This window comes from Ochotona princeps, chromosome 22 (assembly GCF_030435755.1).
Source record: "Ochotona princeps isolate mOchPri1 chromosome 22, mOchPri1.hap1, whole genome shotgun sequence".
NCBI classification, from domain to species: domain Eukaryota; kingdom Metazoa; phylum Chordata; class Mammalia; order Lagomorpha; family Ochotonidae; genus Ochotona; species Ochotona princeps.
The window spans coordinates 10,284,871-10,303,830 of NC_080853.1; the positions used below are offsets into that span (position 1 = coordinate 10,284,871).

The 18,960-nt window shown below is 43.2% G+C and overlaps 1 protein-coding gene across 2 annotated transcripts in view; it reads right to left on the reverse strand.

Annotated features, from left to right (window-relative positions):
- Positions 1 to 18,960, reverse strand: part of STK4 (serine/threonine kinase 4) — a 67,532-nt gene that overhangs the window by 5,857 nt on the left and 42,715 nt on the right. For both annotated transcript variants that reach the window (XM_004585841.3, XM_058679827.1), the window contains one exon: positions 17,043 to 17,200. In XM_004585841.3, the coding sequence (XP_004585898.1) occupies positions 17,043 to 17,200 (158 nt within the window). The remainder of the gene's footprint in view (positions 1 to 17,042; positions 17,201 to 18,960) is intronic.

Here is an 18,960-nt window from a genome sequence, read left to right on the forward strand (position 1 = left end):
AGCCAGGGCTTCTGAGAAAGACCTCACCTTCCTATATGTTTATGTGTTTATAATACAGTCTAATATAAGGCAGGGTCTGAATTTTACACTTCTTAAAAACAAGGTCTAAGTTTTATTATTTCAAATACTCTCCCATCTTAGATACAGAAAACTAATAAAATTGGGTATGTAAGTGAGAAAACGAAAGAGCCAGTCTGTCAACATTGCTCAGACCTACGCCAAATGCCTTTCTACAAACCTTTCTGCTCCTGCTGATCCAACTCTGCATTCAGCCTTCTGGCCCAAACCAGCTCAAGCTCCAGCCCCTCACTCCACTAGTACCTCTATCATTACTGAAGTGGCAGCTATTTTAATGTAGGCCTTAAGCCTAATATGTCCTTAAGGAGTCATGGACAGCAGAAAAGAGTTCTTAACAAATATTTCATAAATTCAGGTCACCCCCCACCAATAGCTCTACTGGCTAATCCTCTCCTTGCAAATGCCAGAATCTCATATGAGTGCCGGGTTCATATCCTGGCTACTTCACCTGCCATCTAGCTCCCTGCTTGTAGCCTGGGAAAGCAATGGGGAGTATCCCAAAGCCTTGGGACCAAGCACCCACATGACAGACCCAGAAGAAGCAGCTGGTTTCTGGCTTTGGGTCAGTTCAGCTCTGACTGCTGCAGCCACTTGGAGAATGAACCAGCAGATGGAAGATTTTTCTTTCAGTCTCTCCTTCTCTTTGTAAATCTGCATTTTCTTTTTTTTAAATTATTTTTAATTCATTAATTACATTGTATTATGTGACACAGTTTCATAGGTACTTGGGTTCTCCCCACCCCTCCCACCATGGTGGATTCCTCCACCTTGTTGCATAACCACAGCTCAAGTTCAGTTGAGATTCCCCCATTGCAAGCATATACCAAACATAGAGTCCAGCATCTTATTGTCCAGTCAAGTTCAACGGCTTCTTAGGTATACCCTTTCTGGTCTGAAGACAGAGTCAGCAGAGTATCATCCCAGTCAATTGAAAGCTCCAACATACCATCAGCAAAAATTTACATCATTATGGAATTAATTGACATAGTAATGAGTAACCAATATGTTAAAAGTAAATGCGAGTTCCTAGCCACCTTCTGTGACCACCTCACTTACATTTCAATTTTAGTTTATACACAACATATAACATTCATAACATAACATGTTATACATAACATCATATCATCTTAAATTAAGGCAAACATGTGGTATTTAACCTTTTGGGATTGGCTCATTTCCCTTAGCATTATGGTTTCCAGTTTGGCCCATTTGGCCACAAAGAACTGTATTTTGTTTTTTTTAATAGCTGAGTAGTATTCCATGGAGTAGATGAACCATAGCTTTCTTATCCAATCCTCTGTTGATGGGCATTTTGGTTGCTTCCATGTTTTTGCAATTACTGATTGTGCTGCTATGAACATAGGAGTGCATGTTGGTTTCTCATAAAACAATTGTTCTGGATATATTCCTAGGAGTGCTATTGCTGGATCATACGGTATGTTGATTTTGAGTTGTTTGAATAAATCTGCATTTTCAATTAAAATAACAATGGGACCCTGTGTGGTAGGGCTAAAGTCTTTACCTTACACGTGCTGGGACCCCTTTTGGGTGCTGGTTTGTGTCCCGGATGCTCCACTTTGCCATCCAGCTCCCCGCTTGTGACCTGGGAAAGCAGCAGAGGATGGCCCAAAGCCTTGGGATCTTGTACCCACATGGCAGACCTGAAAGGAGCTCCTGGCTTTGGGTCGGTTCAGCTCTGGCCACTGTGGCCACGTGGGGAGTGAACCAGTGGATAGAAGACCCTTCTCTCTGTCTTTTCTTCTTTCTGTATAATCTGCCTTTCTAATAAAAAAAAAAAAAAATCTTTTTAAAAAATCTTTTTAAAAAAAAAAGTAAAAGTAAATGCAAGGGGTAGGCATTTGGCTTAGTGGTTAAGACACAACTCGCCTGCATTCCATAGCAGAGTGCCTGATCTGATCCAGGTTCCTGATCTGTTTCTGATCCATGTTCCTGCTAATACAACGTGAGGAGACAGCTTGTGAAGGCTTGAGCAGTTGGTCCCTGTTGCCCAATGGGAGACAATGACCTACTTTGGGGTTCCTGGCTTCTGCCTGCACCAGAGTGGTGACTGAAGGTATTTGGGGAGTAAATCAACAGATGAAAAATCTGTCTCAGTTAGTTTACCTTTCAAATGAATTAAATAAATAATTACTGTAAAACAATAATAGAAATATATCTATTAATCTTTAAGTCTTTACTTGAAAATGATACATTTTTTAAAAAAACTGGGTTTCCTCAATCACTACATAAGACCTGGGTGCGCTTTTCAGAAAGTATGTGATCACACTAAGTCTGAGAGGATAATGTAAGCTCAATAAATACAGTTAAATCAATGACTCAAAGCTGACGCATGCATGCCAAAATTAAAATGAACAGCTTGTCCAGCATCCTGACTGCAATAAAGTTGCAAGGAAAGACATAAAAATTCACTCCAGTCTGGGTTGCTTATGATTGCTGTTTAAGAAAAAATTTAAGAGCAGCTCTGAATTGGTGTATATAAATTTCACACTTAAGAAAGCCAAACTGTATGAGGAAAACTTTCAAGAAGGTCAGTAAACACACATTAAACCTCCCAGAATAATTGTAAATATGCCTAAAGCAGGCAGAGTGCAAGAACAGAGCACAATGTGTCATCTGAAAATACTAGAGACATCAAAAATATCATTTGGGGCAGAGTTGTGGCGTACTGGGTAAAGCCGCTGCCTGCAACAACACTATACTATACGGACACCAGTTCAAGTCCCTGCTGCTCCACTTCCAATGCAATTCCCTCCTATGTGACCTGGGTCAGCAGCAGAAGCTGGCCCAGATACTTTTGGGCCCCTGTGATGTGTGTAGAAGACCTAGATAAAGCTCCTAGCTTCTGATTCTGACCTGACCCCATGCTGGTCACTTGGGGAGAAGGAAAAGCTGTCTCTCCAAGACTTTTCAGGGAAGGAGGATAAACTGTTGGAGATTTGTTTATTTGAAAACCAGAACTACAGAGAGTGAGCGGGAGAGAGAGTGAGAGTGCACGTGCATGAGAGAGACTGACAGTCCATCTTCTGGTTCACTCCACAAATGGTCTACTGGCCAGTGCTGGACCAACACCAAGTCAGGAGCCCAGAGCTTCTTGATCTCTCATGTAGACGGCAGGGGCCCAGGCACGTGGACCATCTTGTGCTGCTTCCCCTAAGTGCCTAAGCAGGAAGCTGGATCAAAAGTGGAGTGGCCAGGACTTGATCTGGTACCCATGTGGAATGCCGGTGTCATAGCAAGGAGAGTAACCCACTATACTACAGCACTGGTCCCCTACGTTTCCTTCTCTCTCTCTTTCTGTAACCCAGATTTTTAAAATAACTAAATAAATCTTTTTAAAAATGTATCATCATTCTTGTAGGGAGATTAATCTTTTAAAAGAAATTAAAATCTAAAACGTCAACTTTGCCAATCTGCTACTTTAATGTAACTTAATAATTCAGGGAGGGAGCTGACTGATCAGATAAGAATCCCGGCAAGCTATGCCTCTGCTCACTTTCTTGGGCTGGAAATTTCCAAGACAGCAAAAGGCCAGGCTTCTGTCTCTTCCTGTCACATAAAAGAAGACAAAACAAGCTCAAGTGAAATCTGAAAACTGAAACGCCAAGTGATCTGTAATTAACAGATGTAGTTTTGAAAGGTATCTCTAGATTAAAAAGGATCCAATTTTTATGCACATTAAAAGAAATGTTAACAGTTAAGAATGCAAATAAAGGGCCCGGCGGTCCTTGCCTCGAACGCCCCGGGATCCCATATGGGCGCCGGTTCTAATCCCGGCAGCTCCACTTCCCATCCAGCTCCCTGCTTGTGGCCTGGGAAAGCAGTTGAGGACGGCCCAAAGCCTTGGGACACTGCACCTGCGTGGGAGACCTGGAAGAGGTTCCTGGTTCCTGGCATCAGATCAGTGCACACCGGCCGTTGCAGCTCACTTGGGGAGTGAATCATCGGATGGAAGATCTTCCTCTCTGTCTCTCCTCCTCTCTCTGTATATCTGATTTTGTAATAAAAATAAATCTTAAAAAAAAAAAAGAATGCAAATAAAAACTCCTATGTAAGTGTTTTTGCAGGCCTGAATTTTTATAATTTGGGTTTTGTTAAAGTAAGAAGGCATGCGAGTATGCCAACACTCGGTTTCTAAAAAGTATATACAACTCCTGCTGGGCACTAAATGAAGAGGCAAAACTCACAACCAAAATACACGGAAAGAGGCATCTCAAGCAATCCATTTTTAGAGGTAAGGGAAGAATTCTGCAACCAAAGAAAGATAGGTCCTGTCTGCAAGGCACATCAGAACCCTTCAGCAGTGGCCCCGTCTTGGGCCCTGAATACCCCACAACATGGATAAAAAGCAACTTAGGTCTAGAGCACATATGTGTGCGTGTGCACACACACAAGCATACACCTTAACTGCTCAATAAAGAATTTTACTATTTTTCTTTTTCTTTTCTGATTTGAGACTGCCTGGAAAATACTAATCTTAATAGGGGCTGGAACAGTGGCATATCAGGCTAATCCTCCACCTGTGGTGCCAGCATCCCAGATGGGCACTGGTTCTAGTACTAGCTGCTCCACTTCTGATCCAACTCCCTACTGATAGCATGAGAAATCAGCAGAAGATGACCCAAGATCTATTGTTTCAAACAATATTGTTTTGCTCAGTAAAGTTAAAGACCAAGGAAAGTCCTGGACAAAGACATAAATCACAAAGAAAAGTTAAGGTCTAGGAGCAAACAGAAGCCCTGACAGAGCTGCCTTCTTAACAGGGCAAGACTCCAGGACCTTGTTCTGCAGCAATTACAGAAATAGTAACAGTGTCAGTATGAAAAAAAAAAAAAAGGCCAAGTCCTTTTTAAACATTAACTTATTGTTAGTTGGTCATACATTAAGTAGCCGTTTTGGGCCCACTGCAGTAGCTCGATTAGTTAATTCTCCCCTTGCCTGCGCCAGGATCCAATATAGGCACCAATTCCTGTCCCAGGAGCTTCACTTCCCATCCAGCTCCCTGCTTGTGCCGAGGAAAGCAGTAGAGGACAGCCCAAAGCCATAGGACCCTGCACCCAAGGAAGACCTGAAGAAGCTCCTGGCTCCTTGCTTCAGATCAGTTCAGCTCCAGCCACTGCAGACACTTGGGGAGTGAACCAGTGGCCTGAAGATCTTTCTGTCTCTCTTCTCTATAAATCTGTCTTTCCAACAAAAATAAACAAATCTTACAAAAAAAAAAAAAAAAGAAATAAGAAGAGACAATCAGGAGAATGTTGGGTGTTGCCTCTTGTTGGAGATGCAGGAGCTAGAACACGTGCCTTCTGAGGCTCCTTTCAAAAAGTGTCAGGCTCTCATGGATGCCGTGCTGGGCTAATTTACTGAGACAGGACCGCTGCTGGGCATTCAGGACCTGAGCCTGCATCACCCAACCTTCAGTTAGTGCTTCCACAAGCTAACTGGAAGTTAGCTCAGGCTTTGTAGGGTTTAAGGCCAAGACTTTGGTTTGCAGTTCTTAGTATCCACTTCTGAACAACTCTGGCCTCAGCTCAGCAGCTGAGATAAAAATCATCCTCTATTTTAACATCAGAAAATATAACTGGCCATGACAGTGAAGCGGCCAAAGACAGGAAATGAAAAACAGTGTCAAGTTCACACAGGCTGGTATTACTTTAAGAAACCTCCTAAAGTCACAAACCGCAGCATTTCAGTCTCGCCCTCACACCGTTTCCACCACGGGAGTTTAACACCCTGCTCCAGCTGGCCGGTGAGAGCCGGCCACAGAACCAGACTACCGCGCCCTCGGAGACAAAGAGGACATTCATCGGCCATGTGGTTTCTCAGAAAGCATATCTACCCAGCAGGTTTCCCTGGCAATTTGGGATACATATGTCTTTTCAGAATGCTGTTCTTGGCTGGTTTTCTGAAAGTAAAGAGCACAAGATCTCTTTATATTCCAAAGTACAAATGAATTCAGTCTCAACATACTTTAAAAAGCCAGCTTTATGGGAAAAACAGAAAGTTGAAACAGAAATAGTGTACCCTGTCAAGTACAATTTAGGGCAGTCTACTCACCAGAAACCGCTCAGTGTGATTACCTCGGTAAAGCTACATTAACAGGACAGCGGGTGTATTCTGGCTACCTCCTGAGTACTCACACAGTACCGTCAGGTCAGGGACCGGAATGCTAATCATTGTCTACACTGACCCATCAGAAAAAGATTAGAAAGGCAACCAGGCAAGGGAATCATCCAGAAAGGCGGTGGAGGGATCCGATAGCATAGGATTTTGATACTTAACATCCTGGCTTATTCAAATACTCAGCAGGCAAAACAAGAAAACCCACTGCCTCCACACCTGAACTGAGTACTGATGAGAACAGAGCCTGGCTTAATGAATTAGAATGATCTCAAGCCCCGCCTCATCCAGAAAGCTCCAAATACGAAACATCACAGCAAGAGAATGGTTCAATACAAAATCCAAAGACTTAACTGTTTCAATGATAAATAAGTGAAAAAAAAAATCAAGACATACCATACATACAAATGACCTGAACTGTGTAAAATAGTATATAACTTAAAACACACACACACCAGGAGAAAATACATTAAAATGGAAGTTATAATTACTGTTGAGATAGAATTGCAGGAAATTTCGTCTCTGAATTTCTCTAAACTTCCTATAATTTACATGTATTCTTTTTATGAGGAGGAAAAAAACAGCACTGTAACATCCAAGAAGAGCAAATAACACTAAAAGGGTGGGAAAAATTAACATTTACCAAGTGCTTACTGTAGCAGAGCAGCTAGCCTAAGTGCTTTACATGTTTGATCTCATTTGCTACGCACTACAGCCCTGTGAGGTAAGTGGTTCTATCCATATTTGTGACATGGGGTGGACAGGTGACGAAATAGGTGCAGAAGATAGGCTGTGACCCCTGACAGAATGACTCCAGGGAGTCTAACGGCTGAGTGCAGGATGGCTTGCACTCACAGTGGCACAATCCATTGCCCTTCCCAAGGGTTCACTGCTGAAATACACTGGAAATGGCACTACAATCTTCCAGGGGGTACAAGATACTCAGGAAAATGTTGAAGCTGGAAGGACCAAGGGCACCTCTGACACTATCAAGGGAGCCCCTAGGGCAGAGCAAGGTCGCAGTGTGACTGAAAATACACCAGAGGAACAAATCCCAGCCAAGCCACGATAGGGAAGAGATGGGAATAACTGTCAAGAAGAAAAAAAAAAAAAAAAAAGACCTACGTATTTATTTATCAAACTGTCAAAAAAAGAGAAAAAAACCCACAACATTTAGAGATACAACTACAAGTTGGACAGAAAAGATTTGGTTCGAGATCCCGCAAAGCCCCTCAGCAAGAGGCCTGGGGTCTGCAGAGAGAAAGACATGCAAGAGAGGACCAAGAAGCACTCTGCCTGATGCCAAAGTATGGAATCTGCAGGCGGCCTCACAAGAACCTCTTCGTATTTTCTTTCAGTCTAGCACTAAAGGCCTTTTGGTTAGAAATAATCAATTTTGCTTGGCAGACAGGCATCAAGACATAGGAGTACTGTGGATCGAATTCTGTAGAATCAGCCTATTTATGATGCATTAAAGTTAATGCCAAAACCAATACGGTGCTCAAGTCACAGCTCCTTTGGAGAGGTTTTAAAAACAGAAAAATACTGAAACTCAGAGTGTGAAGCTGAAACTTGTTATCTATAAAAATAAGCCCTTTTTAGAGGTTAGATGCTATCAAGATTTGGTCATTCTAAACTAACCATGAATTTCTTAGACCCATGGTTACTAGCAAAAGTGGCTGTTTAGAAAATATGAAGCTGAAAGGCTGCCTCACTCATACCAACTCAGACTCCGCATGGATGAAGTATTGAAAACCAAAGTGCAACAAAGGAGAAGGCAATATTTTTCTAATTGTAGGATGTGAGAAACTTTGTTAAGCATGACATGAAATTCAGAAACCACAGAAGACATGCTAATAAGGTGAAATCTACAAAAATTTAACATGTCTAGACAGTTACATACCTTTTAAGTTGTTAAAAATTGAGAAAATATCTTTATCACCTATATTAAAATGTTTACAGTCTTATTTAATATATGAAGAACTTTAAAATCAATGAGGAAAATTTATAATGTTAGATAAACAACAAACTGGCATTTTATACACAATAATTGGGAAATTTGACAGTTTATATTATAACTTCAAATGTATAATTAGTTTAACCTAATAAGTCTGCTTGTGGAATTCTAAGGAAATACTAGACAAAGGTGTTCATTAAGAGAACACGTGTTAATATTAAAAAGCTGGGAACCAACTAAATTCCACCATCAGAGATCACAACACAAATGTTCAATAGGCCAGTTACATAACAACGACAGGAGATGGGCTCTGCAGGGAACAGGACAGCATATGCACATTTCACTAATTCCATCTGTAGAAATATAAGTGTTCTCTGGTATCCTGGGATACCCTGGGGTTGGGGTGCAGCCATGGAGGAGTGCCCTGTTCTCTCTCTGGCCTGCTGAGTGCGCACTGCTCACTCGACGCCCACCTGAATAACTCTAAGAGTCCCGGGCCTGAGATCTTACAGGCACTAGTTGAGCAAGAAGCTTTCCTCGAGGCTGCGGTCATTCAGCCTCGTTTGGGCCCAGATGGAGAGCAGAGAAAGGGGTTGGGAGAAGGGGGACAAAGGCCACAAGTCAGAGGATGAGCATTGGGTCAGGTTCCCTGCTGGATTCTCATTTTCTCATAAGAACAAAGCAGATGGAGGAAAGCTGGTAAGGGGAGATTTATCACACTAGACAGCAAACACCATAGAAGATTCAAATGCCACCAAGCCTTAGCAGCATTTCCTCATAAAGTGCTGAGTTCACAGTACCACTGCTAAACATTTCTTCACCAGTAACCCTCCCCCCCCCGGGTAGCTGCTGCCCTCATTAACCAAACTGGCACAAGGAAGAACAGCCACAGATAATGTGACAGAGTGTATATAGTACTTTTATTGCGAGGTCCTAATTCATCCTGGGAACTGCTTTAAATTAATCTTAGCATGGTTCTAGTTTATAATTACAGCCGCAGCAGCACTTCCAAAAGTGGAAAACCTCCACTTGGATCTAGAATGGAATGTTTCTTCCCAATGTGTGAAAATAACCTTATGCTTGCTCGTGCCATATCTGGGAATAAGAGTCTTAGGAGGAGATAGCATTCTCCCGACTTCATTTCACTTTAAATGGCACTCCCTGGAGATTTTCTAAATGCAGACAGGATACCTCCAGGTCTGAAGGCTGTACAATCCTAGAATAGCTTTTGCCATGATTTTCCTAAAAGAGCAAATGGAAAAAGTAGATCTGAGTTTGCATTTCCTCCAGCACCTGGCCGCCCTCAGGTCCCACGCTGCACGCAAGATGAACTCGGCCACACGAATGCAAGCACTCGACAGTGGCGGCTCCCAGCCTCTCTCTTCCCCTCTGCATCTCTGTACTATTACAATGAAACTATTTTGGAAAAGAAAATGTACATGGGAACCACGCAGGACTCATGACTTTCAGGGCGCGCACAGAAGAGTGATTTAGTCAGAGAAAAAATAGAAAGTGTGTTAGTGTTCCAATCAGAACACTTAATGTTTAAACCCTAGGAACGTGAAAGCCATAACAGAATTAAGATCATCTGAGATATTAAATAAATACTTTAGGAAGTGGGAGCTGCCACAACAGGGCCCTCAACAAAAACCTGAAGTGAGAGCTAGGGCTTCCTCCCGCTTGTCTTTCCTGGTAGCTCATCTCCTACTCTGGGTCAGGTACCCTGCTAAGCACTTAAAATGCATCTGAGATTTAATTTTCTCAACAATCCTGAAGAAAATGTGATTAGCACATTCCTTGTAGGCCGAGCAACTTGCCTAGAGTTGCAGACCTAATGGTGAGGTCAGGACTGAATCCAGGCCCGGCCAGCATGCTATGCTGCCTCCTGCACGCGTCTGGGCATCCCGACATCCTAAACACCTTCCCGCACCATGAAAGGACAAGGAAAATCCTTCTCCACACAGCACTGAGCATCACCTACAGGCTGCACACTGGCTCTCTATTGGGCTTGCAGAATTCCCAAGCGAGATCAAGATTAGATACCAACGTCCAGGAGGGGCTGAGGGCTCCTGAAGATTGTTTAAACTCTCCTTTCACAGAAGAGACAGAGCATCCAGAAGGTCAGGGCGCCTGGCCAAGGACAAAAGCCAGCTAGGGCTGAAGCCAGACTCCCGACCCTGCGTTCGCTTTAAACCACGGGTAAGCAGTCACTCGGAAGGAACTCACACATTAACAATGCAGAGTGAATACCAGGGACTTTGCTAAATGTTTTATATCCTACATCCAACTTCAATCTAGGGCATTCCCAATACTGAAGTTCTAAATCAATGTTTTCTACTAAAGTTCTGCCAATGAAGAGGTAAGAACCTACATTCCAAAATCTATCAAATTTACAATTCAATTAACATGTTCCCAGAGACATGTGAGTGACTAGAACAGAAAGAACACCACTGGGTTCCCACGACATGCTACAAGAACACCTTCTAGCCTGTGTGCTGGGGCTGTTTCCAGGTCGAAGAGAAAGACCAGCACCTCATTTCCACTCACACACAAAACCTGCACTATTCCAAGAAAAAGAATGCTCCTGGCATCAGAAAATCTGCACTGGAGTCTAACGCCAGCGTTTCTAATCAAGGAAGGGGAGATGAGGAGCTAGCCTCTCTAAACCTCTGTTAAAATGAATGAGAATCAGATCTGTTGTGTAAAGACACTGTGATAAGCATATGGGACAAATATATTTACAGTGACCTAACACACTAAATACACTCATTAATTAACAGCTACATTTACTTTAAAAAGCATTATTTATTTGAAAAGCAGAACAGCACAGAGAGAAGGGAAGAGAAAGCGAGAGGAAAAAATATTTTATTTTCTCGTTCACTCTCCAAATGGCTGCAGCAGGCAGGTCTAGATCAGGCTGAAGCCAGGAGCCAAGAACTCCATTCTGATCTCCAATGGGGTGGCAGGCCCTTGCGCCTGAGTCATCTTGTGCTGCTTTTCCAGATTCACTAGCAGGAAGACGGATTGGAAGTGGAACAGCCAAGACTTGAACTAGCACTCAAATATGAGATGTTGATCTTGCAAGTGGTGGCTTAATTCACTGCACCACAACACTGACCCATCACCATTTACTTTTTTTTTTCTAAGATTTATTTTTATTGCAAAGTCAGATTTACAGAGAGAAGGAGAGACAGAGAGAAAGGTCTTCCATGCGCTGATTCACTCCCCAAGCAGCCACAACAGCCAGAGCTGAGCCAATCTGAAGTCAGGAGCCAGGTGCTTCTGCTAGATCTTCCATGTGGGTGCAGGGTCCTAAGGCTTTGGGCTGTCCTCAACTGCTTTCCCAGGCCATAAGCAGGAAGCTGGATGGGAAGTGGAACAGCCAGGACACAAACCAGTGCCCATATGGGATCCTGGCATGTACAAGGTGAGGACTTCAACCACTAGGCTATCGTGCCAGGCCCCATCACTTACTGTAAAACATTTTTTAAAATTTATTTTACTTGAAAGGCAAAGAGACAGAAACAGAGATGGAGATTCCAAGAACTAGGAATAGGCCAGGTTCAACCTGGGAATCCTAAACTTAATTCAGGTTTCTCCTGTGGGTGGCAGGAACCCAAGTCCTTGAGCCATCACCTGCTGCCTCCCAGGAGAGGCATGAGCAGGCAGCTAGATTTGAAAGTGGAATTGGGCATTGACCCAAGCCCTCTGATCTTTTTTTAAAGATTTATTTATTTCTATTAGAAAGTCAGATATACAGAGAGCAGGAGAGACAGAGAGGAAGACTTTCCATCCGATGATTCACTCCCCAAGTGAGCCGCAACGGCTGGTGCTGTACCGATCCGAAGCTGAGAACCAGGAACCTCTTCCGGGTCTCCCACGTGGGTGCAGGGTCCCAAGGCTTTGGGCCGTCCTCAACTGCTTTCCCAGGCCACAAGCAGGGAGCTGGATGGGAAGTGGAGCTGCTGGGATTAGAACCGGCGCCCATATGGGATCCCGGGGCTTTCAAGGTGAGGACTTTAGCCACTAGGCCATGCCGCCGGGCCCCAAGCCCTCTGATCTTAATCACAGTGATGAATGTCCGCTCTATGATTTACCTCTGCAATTCTCTAGTCTTAAAAGAGCAAGTGTCCCTGTCAATAAAATCTAAAATAAGACAAAATAATGAGTAATTAACATAAAATGACCAAAAATGCACACTCTATCATTGGGATAAGAGAAGCCCATCCTGATTAGACAGTACATAGCAAATGAATGAGGCAGACAGGCTGCCAGTGACAGACAGCAGGAAAATGCACCCAGAGCTGGCAGCGGCCGGAGGACTGCTCGACGCAGTCCCCTTGGTCATCACAGAGGTCGTATTTGGTCAAAACCCAAAGCATTCTTCAAACAATAATGCTTATTTAGCTACAATGACATTTCTTTTAAAAATGTTTATTATTCTTGTCTATTTGAAAGGCAGGGAGAGAGAAGAAACAGAAAGAGGAGGAGAAGCATGGAGACGCTGAGAGGAAGGAAGGGCAGGGAGAGAAAAGCAGACCGGAGAGAGCTTCCATCCTCTGGCTCACTCCCCAAGTGATTGTGGACAGCACGGCTGGGCTAGGCCAAAGCCAGGAGCTGAAGTTCATCCGAATCGCCCACGTGGGTAGTAGAGGCCCAAGCGCCTGAGCCATCACTGACAGCCTCCTAAGATGCATTAGCAAGAAGCAGGACTGGGAGCAGAGCAGCTGGGACTTGAACCAGCACTCTGCTGTGAGATGCCAGAATCACAAGCGGCAGCTTAACGTGCTACACCGTTCTGACAGTATGACATGACATGTTCTGACAGTAGCATATGTACTGTAAAACCCACGGTTACAATGTAAATAACAAATAACGAACAAAGATAAAAATAAAATCGTTCCAACACTAGGAGTTATTTATGCAAACAATTAATGAAATGCAAGCCCTCTCAATCTCTACTGTGCTCTGAACAAACACGAAAGCCACTTTGACTCTAATAAATGCTCCTCTGATGCCAGCTGGGGAGTGAGCCAGCTAATGGAAGAACAAACTATGGATGCACCTTTAACTATACTAAATGTGATGTTGGTACTGCTATGGCTATGGACAAAAGCATACCTGAGCCCTTTCCTAGCTCTAGCTTATAAGGCAGGGTCATTTACTCTTCTGGGACCACTAACTTCACTATAAGGGCCTGTGGTACAAAGTACCCAGTTTCAGCATCAAACCTTAGGCTGTTGAGGCGATTTAACATTCATTTTATGTAGCTTGCAACCTCTATCAGGGAAATCCCACACAGCTGACCACACACTGAAGAAGTGAAAGGGCGGCATCTACTGGCAAAGCGTGTTGTTACAACAGAGTTTGGAGAGTGGGCAGAAAGAACACCAACGTTCAATAGACTAGGGGAATGCAAGCAAGCGCGGGGAAGTTCTAACGGCGACTCCCAGGACCACTTTGCTATTCAATCAGTAATCAATTGGGTCTCTTTGTTTTACAGTAGTTTTTAAAATCAGGAGCAATTTTTCTTTCTTTCTTTCTTTTTTTTTTTTTTTTTTGCAATTTTTCTTTGAGACCAGACCTCCAGTGTTGCAATGGAAATCAAAGGCAAATCACTAGGGAGGAGGTTTAGGTCAAGGAAATATACTCCACCGGCAATTTTTCAGAATAAGAAAGCAGAGAGAAAGCTGACCTTTATGAACAGACTATTGAAGCACTGCTGTGTCACCCACAGAACCAGAATCTAGCTACAAATTCCAGTTAGAATCTCCACATTACAGGTGAGGAAAATCAAACTCAGAAAGAAGAAACTGCCCCAAAGTTACTAAGCAAAGGACAAGCCAAGATTCAAATCCTAAAAGCCTGACTCCAGGAATCTTAGCTACGAGACATAACTAAAATGCACATAATCTACTTCCATACAGAGACTCAACTGAACTTCTAAACAAATGTGAAACCTAATATATTTCAGCCAAAAAACTGGGGTGCACAAAACAAGCACTATCCAGTGCTGTGTCTTTCTCAGTAGCAATGCATTCAGAGCAGTTTTCAGCTCCTGGGATCGTCTTCCTGATGCCTTCCACCTCTTCCCCACACAGGCAGTTTGAAATCTGAGTAACATCAGCACCAAAACATAACAGTGACACAGGGAAAGAAAAGGAGACATGACTGCCACTGGAAAGTTACTGGTGTTACGAGTACTGTGGACTGATGTCTTCAACAACAGAAGATGCTCAGCTTCTTGTACATCAGTTGGGCAGTAGAGCATCTAAGACCTGTCAAGGCAACTGTTGGGGCCAGTGCAATGGCTCAACAGGCCTGCAGGTGCCGCCATCCAATACGGCCACCGATTCATGTCTCAGCTGCTCCACTTCCCATCCAGCTCCCTGCTTATGGCCTGGGAAAGCAGTGGAGGATGGTCCAAGTCCTTGGGACCCTGCTCCCACACCGGAGGCCCCGAGAGGGCTCCCGGCTCTTGGCTTCAGATCAACTGAATTCTGGCTGTTGTGGCCATTTGGGGAGTGAACCAGCAGATGGGAGATCTTTCTTTTTCTCTCTGTAAATTTGCCTTTCAAACAAAAATAAGTAAATCTTTTTAAAAACCAAAAGCTAAAAAACAAGTGCTTATGTGAAGAAAGGGAAGTGACAGAAGGAACACATGAAAAAGGTTCTGGGGCCCCAAAGCCACATGGGAGATACAGAATAAACTCCTATGGGTCCATTCTGGCCGCTATGGCCATTTGGGGAATGAATCAGTAGATAAAAGCATTTTCTCTCTCCCTCTCTAGTTCTGCCTTCCAAATAAATAAATAAAACTTTAAAGAGGTCTGCATTACCCTTTCCTTACAGAGGAACTGGGCCACATGAACAAATACTAATTTCACAGTTGTAACAGAAACTCTTGCTTTGGAAGAGGGTGAGAAGATTAACACACACCTTTCTCCTTGTCTTCTCACATTCCATGTCCCAGGAATACGGATTACAGGACTGTCAAGTGTCCATGTGAGAAAACAATGGGAGGTGGAATAAAACATCTTTGGAAACTCAAAAAAAGCAGAGTAAAGAATACGAGGGCACCTCAAAAAGTTTATAGACAATAAATGAAGATAAGGCATTCTTGTCTGAAAAAAAAAAAAATTGGTGGTGGGAGGGTCTTCAAAAAAAGTACGGGTCCAGTGTGGTAACCTAGTGGCTAAAGTCCTCATCTTGCATGCCATATGGGTGCCGGTTTGTGTTCTGGCAGCCCCGCTTCCCATCCAGCTCCCTGCTTGTGGTCTGGGAAAGTAGTAACAGATGGCCCAAAGCCAAGAGACCCAGGGGAAGCTCTGGGTGCCTGGCTTTGGATTGGCTCAGGCCTGGCCATTGCACCTGCTTGGGGAGTGAGTTGTCAGACAGAAAATCTTCCTCTCTGCCTCTCCTCTCTGTATATCTTTCCAATAAAAATAAATAAATCATTAAAAATTAAAATTAATAATTAAACAAAAGCTGACACCCTTATCACACAAAAGGTCCTGCTGCGCATGCTCCTTGGACCTCATTCCCTGCTACAGACCCTGGGGAGGCCCTCCCACACACTGTGTTTCTCCCCAGCTCAGCGAGTGCACGAAGCAGGCTCCTGCCTCCAGGGCTGCATGGGTGCTGTTCCCACTGCCTGAAAAGCTCTTCCCTGAAAACCCATGTGGCACACACTCTCGTCTTCCTGCCAGTCAGGACTTCCTTGACACTTGGACTTCTCCCTAACCTCCTTTTACTTGATTTTCCACAGTACTTACCACTTTCTAATACAGTAATACGGTACCTGTTTCCTTCTAGAATGAAATCTCTGTGAATGACAGACGGGTTTTTGACTGTTTGAGCCACTACTATACCCCTATAAAGTGCCGACAACTGAAGAACAACAAATAAATAAATGAACAATACATGATGAAACACATGAACCTGGGTTCTAACACTTCTCTTCAAGAAAGTTACTTTGGTCCTCAAAGGATCCCAGGAGCTGCACAAACTATGACAACCTGCCACTTTACAGAAGCAGGAATTACGAAGGGATGACATCATTTTCTCAAGGCCACGGAGTTGGGGAAGTGGAAAGGCAGCACTACCAAGGCCCCAGAGCTCAGAGTCAGTGTCCAATTATGACAGCTTAATGTCAAACTTCAGAAATTAGGAAAGTAAAAATTAAAAATTACTCAAGTGAAAAGCATTTTGTAAAAATGCTCAAAAAAAGGAGTGCAAGCACTTGACTTACTTTTTCTCCAGTTTTTGTCTCTCTTCTCATTAAATCCCTGTGAATATTAGTAAGCGCCTGTGGTTGAGGAAGAAAGCTCCATGGCAAAACAAACAAACAAACAAACAAAAACACACACCCAGGTCTCCTTAAAAAACTCTGGAATAATTTAATATTCATCCTCTGGAAAAATTCAGAATAATCTTCTCAGGAAGCTTAAAATTGGGAGAATTAGAACAACAAAGACCGCACAAAACAACGCCACCTGTCCTCCAAATCTAATTCCTAAACATGATACCACAATCCCAAATAAAGACAGTTGCCTCTTCACATGACAAACAAAAAGTCCTTTGAACATGAACAATTTCAAGTCGGACAAAGGAAAAGAACAGGTGAATAAAGGATTTTTAAAGCAAGAAAAATGTCACTGAACAGGTGCTATAGAATGGCTCAAGCATCAACAATCAGTACACTGTCAGCTCATCCTCCTGAGGGCCCCAGCCTGGGAGCCGCAGCCAGCACAGTCTCAGGAGACTCGACCTGCGTGAGAACATGTGCCAGCACCTGCCCTGAACTGGGTATGTGACACTCCAAAGAACTTCCCCCAGGAAGACACAACCCTGAATTCCCAACTCTACTTACAAACTCATAGTCTCCATCCTGTGGTACTTTCCAATCGGAAGAATTTTTCAATGGACCAGGTACACTCTGGCCAAAGCTGTTGACCTGGTTTTCTTTTTCTTTTTGTTCAAAGTATTCAAGAAAAGATGGTTTTGCAGGTTGCATCGTTTCATCCCTTCCTGAAAACCAAGAAAAATAAAAGCTGAATAGGAACATGTTTATAGGTGTAAAAAACAGATCTCCAGATGGACTGCTGTTTCCATGAGTGAGTCTCTCTGCGACACACAAGGACCCTCTTAGGAAGCAAATGGAACCACAGAAAAACACCCACCCAACATGAGCAACTCACAATCCAACTGCTATGCAAGTTTAAAATTACACATACATGGTTTACAATAAAGGAGAGAAACAGGACATAACAGTATATATCTAGTACGACTTCAAGTCTATAAAATCACACACGTGGACAAAAAAGAAGAGGAGCCGAAGAAAATACACCAAAATGCTAAGAGTTTGTTTCTGGTTGTAAGATTAGGGTTTTATTTACTGTTTCAAGTATTTCTTTTAACATTTAATGCTGGGCAAGTATTAAATGAACATAATTTTTTGTTAATTGTCATTTTATTGTGGGGTGCAGTTTTTTTATGCCCCCAAAATATTATAGGCTGGACAGACTGGGTGGCAGGGGAGGAGAAGGAGGGGGTTGGGCCTCAAGTCACCCCAGGTAGCAAAATCAGTTACATAGCAGCAGTCACCCTGTGAGAGCAAAACACAACAGCTACTGGGAACAACAGCAGAGTGAATAATTTCACTTGACATGACTTAGACGCCCAGCTGGAGTAGACATTTAGCCCAGCAGATAAGACACTCCTGGATGTCTGCATTCCATACCAGAGTACCTCGGCCTAAGTCCTCCAATTCCAGCCTCCCGCTGGCGTGCACTGTGGAGACAGTAGGTCATGTCAAGTAACTGGGTCCCTGCTTCCCACTCAGGAGACCTGGACAGTTACTGACAGCTTGGCCCAGCCTCAGCTGCGAGACATTTGGGAGTAACCCAGTAGACAGCAAATATTCTCTCTCAATCCCTCCATCCCTTCCTCCCTCTTTCTGTCTCTCTCTCCACCTTGAACCAGGGAATGGAATATATCTCCATCTACCTTTCAAGGAAAAAAAAAATCCTAGCTAGTAATTTATACCTACTTGTGCCTGTGATTGGTACTTGAATATGGAAAAAAGAAACAGAAAAAAATGTAAAGCATTTTTCATGAATACATGAGCTTACACAGCCTTTTCCTACAGTGGTGGGAAGGACTAAACAGTTCAGAGCCTTACAAAGCAGATGGAGAAGAATCTGGGAGATTAAAAAAAAAACAGTATGTATTTCTCTACAGGTACCCTTAGTCCATGCAGTGTTATTTATCCCGTAACACTTGCCTAACCCGCTTTCAAATCAGCACCCTGACTGCCTTTTGGATATTTGTAATCTTTTTCATTATTATCATTGCCAAGTTCAAGAGCAGGCAACCACATGCTTGTCCACTTTTCAGATGTTGCCAATAGCTCAGAACACTAGTGGCTTCACTTACTGGAGACTCAACCCAGTATGTGCCAAGACAAGTTGATGAGTATATAGTGTTTCGTTTTATGTGTTCCAGACATGTTATTACGAGTGTTTCATGCTTATTTTTGCTTAATTTTCAAATTACATAGTTCTTGAGGAACTTTAACAAAACTTGTAAAAATGGTTGGGCTTTGGATTTACCAATGAGTCAGAAAGTTGTATCCTTTTGTCCAAAGGTCCAGAAAAAATATATAAGTCCAAAGGACCATCTGGATAATGGGACCGTTGACTGGAAAAAGGCTAAATTGGTCCTGTATCTCAAACCTTGAACTAGGAAAACTCCAAATAGATAGGCGATCTAATGATTTAAAAAAAAAA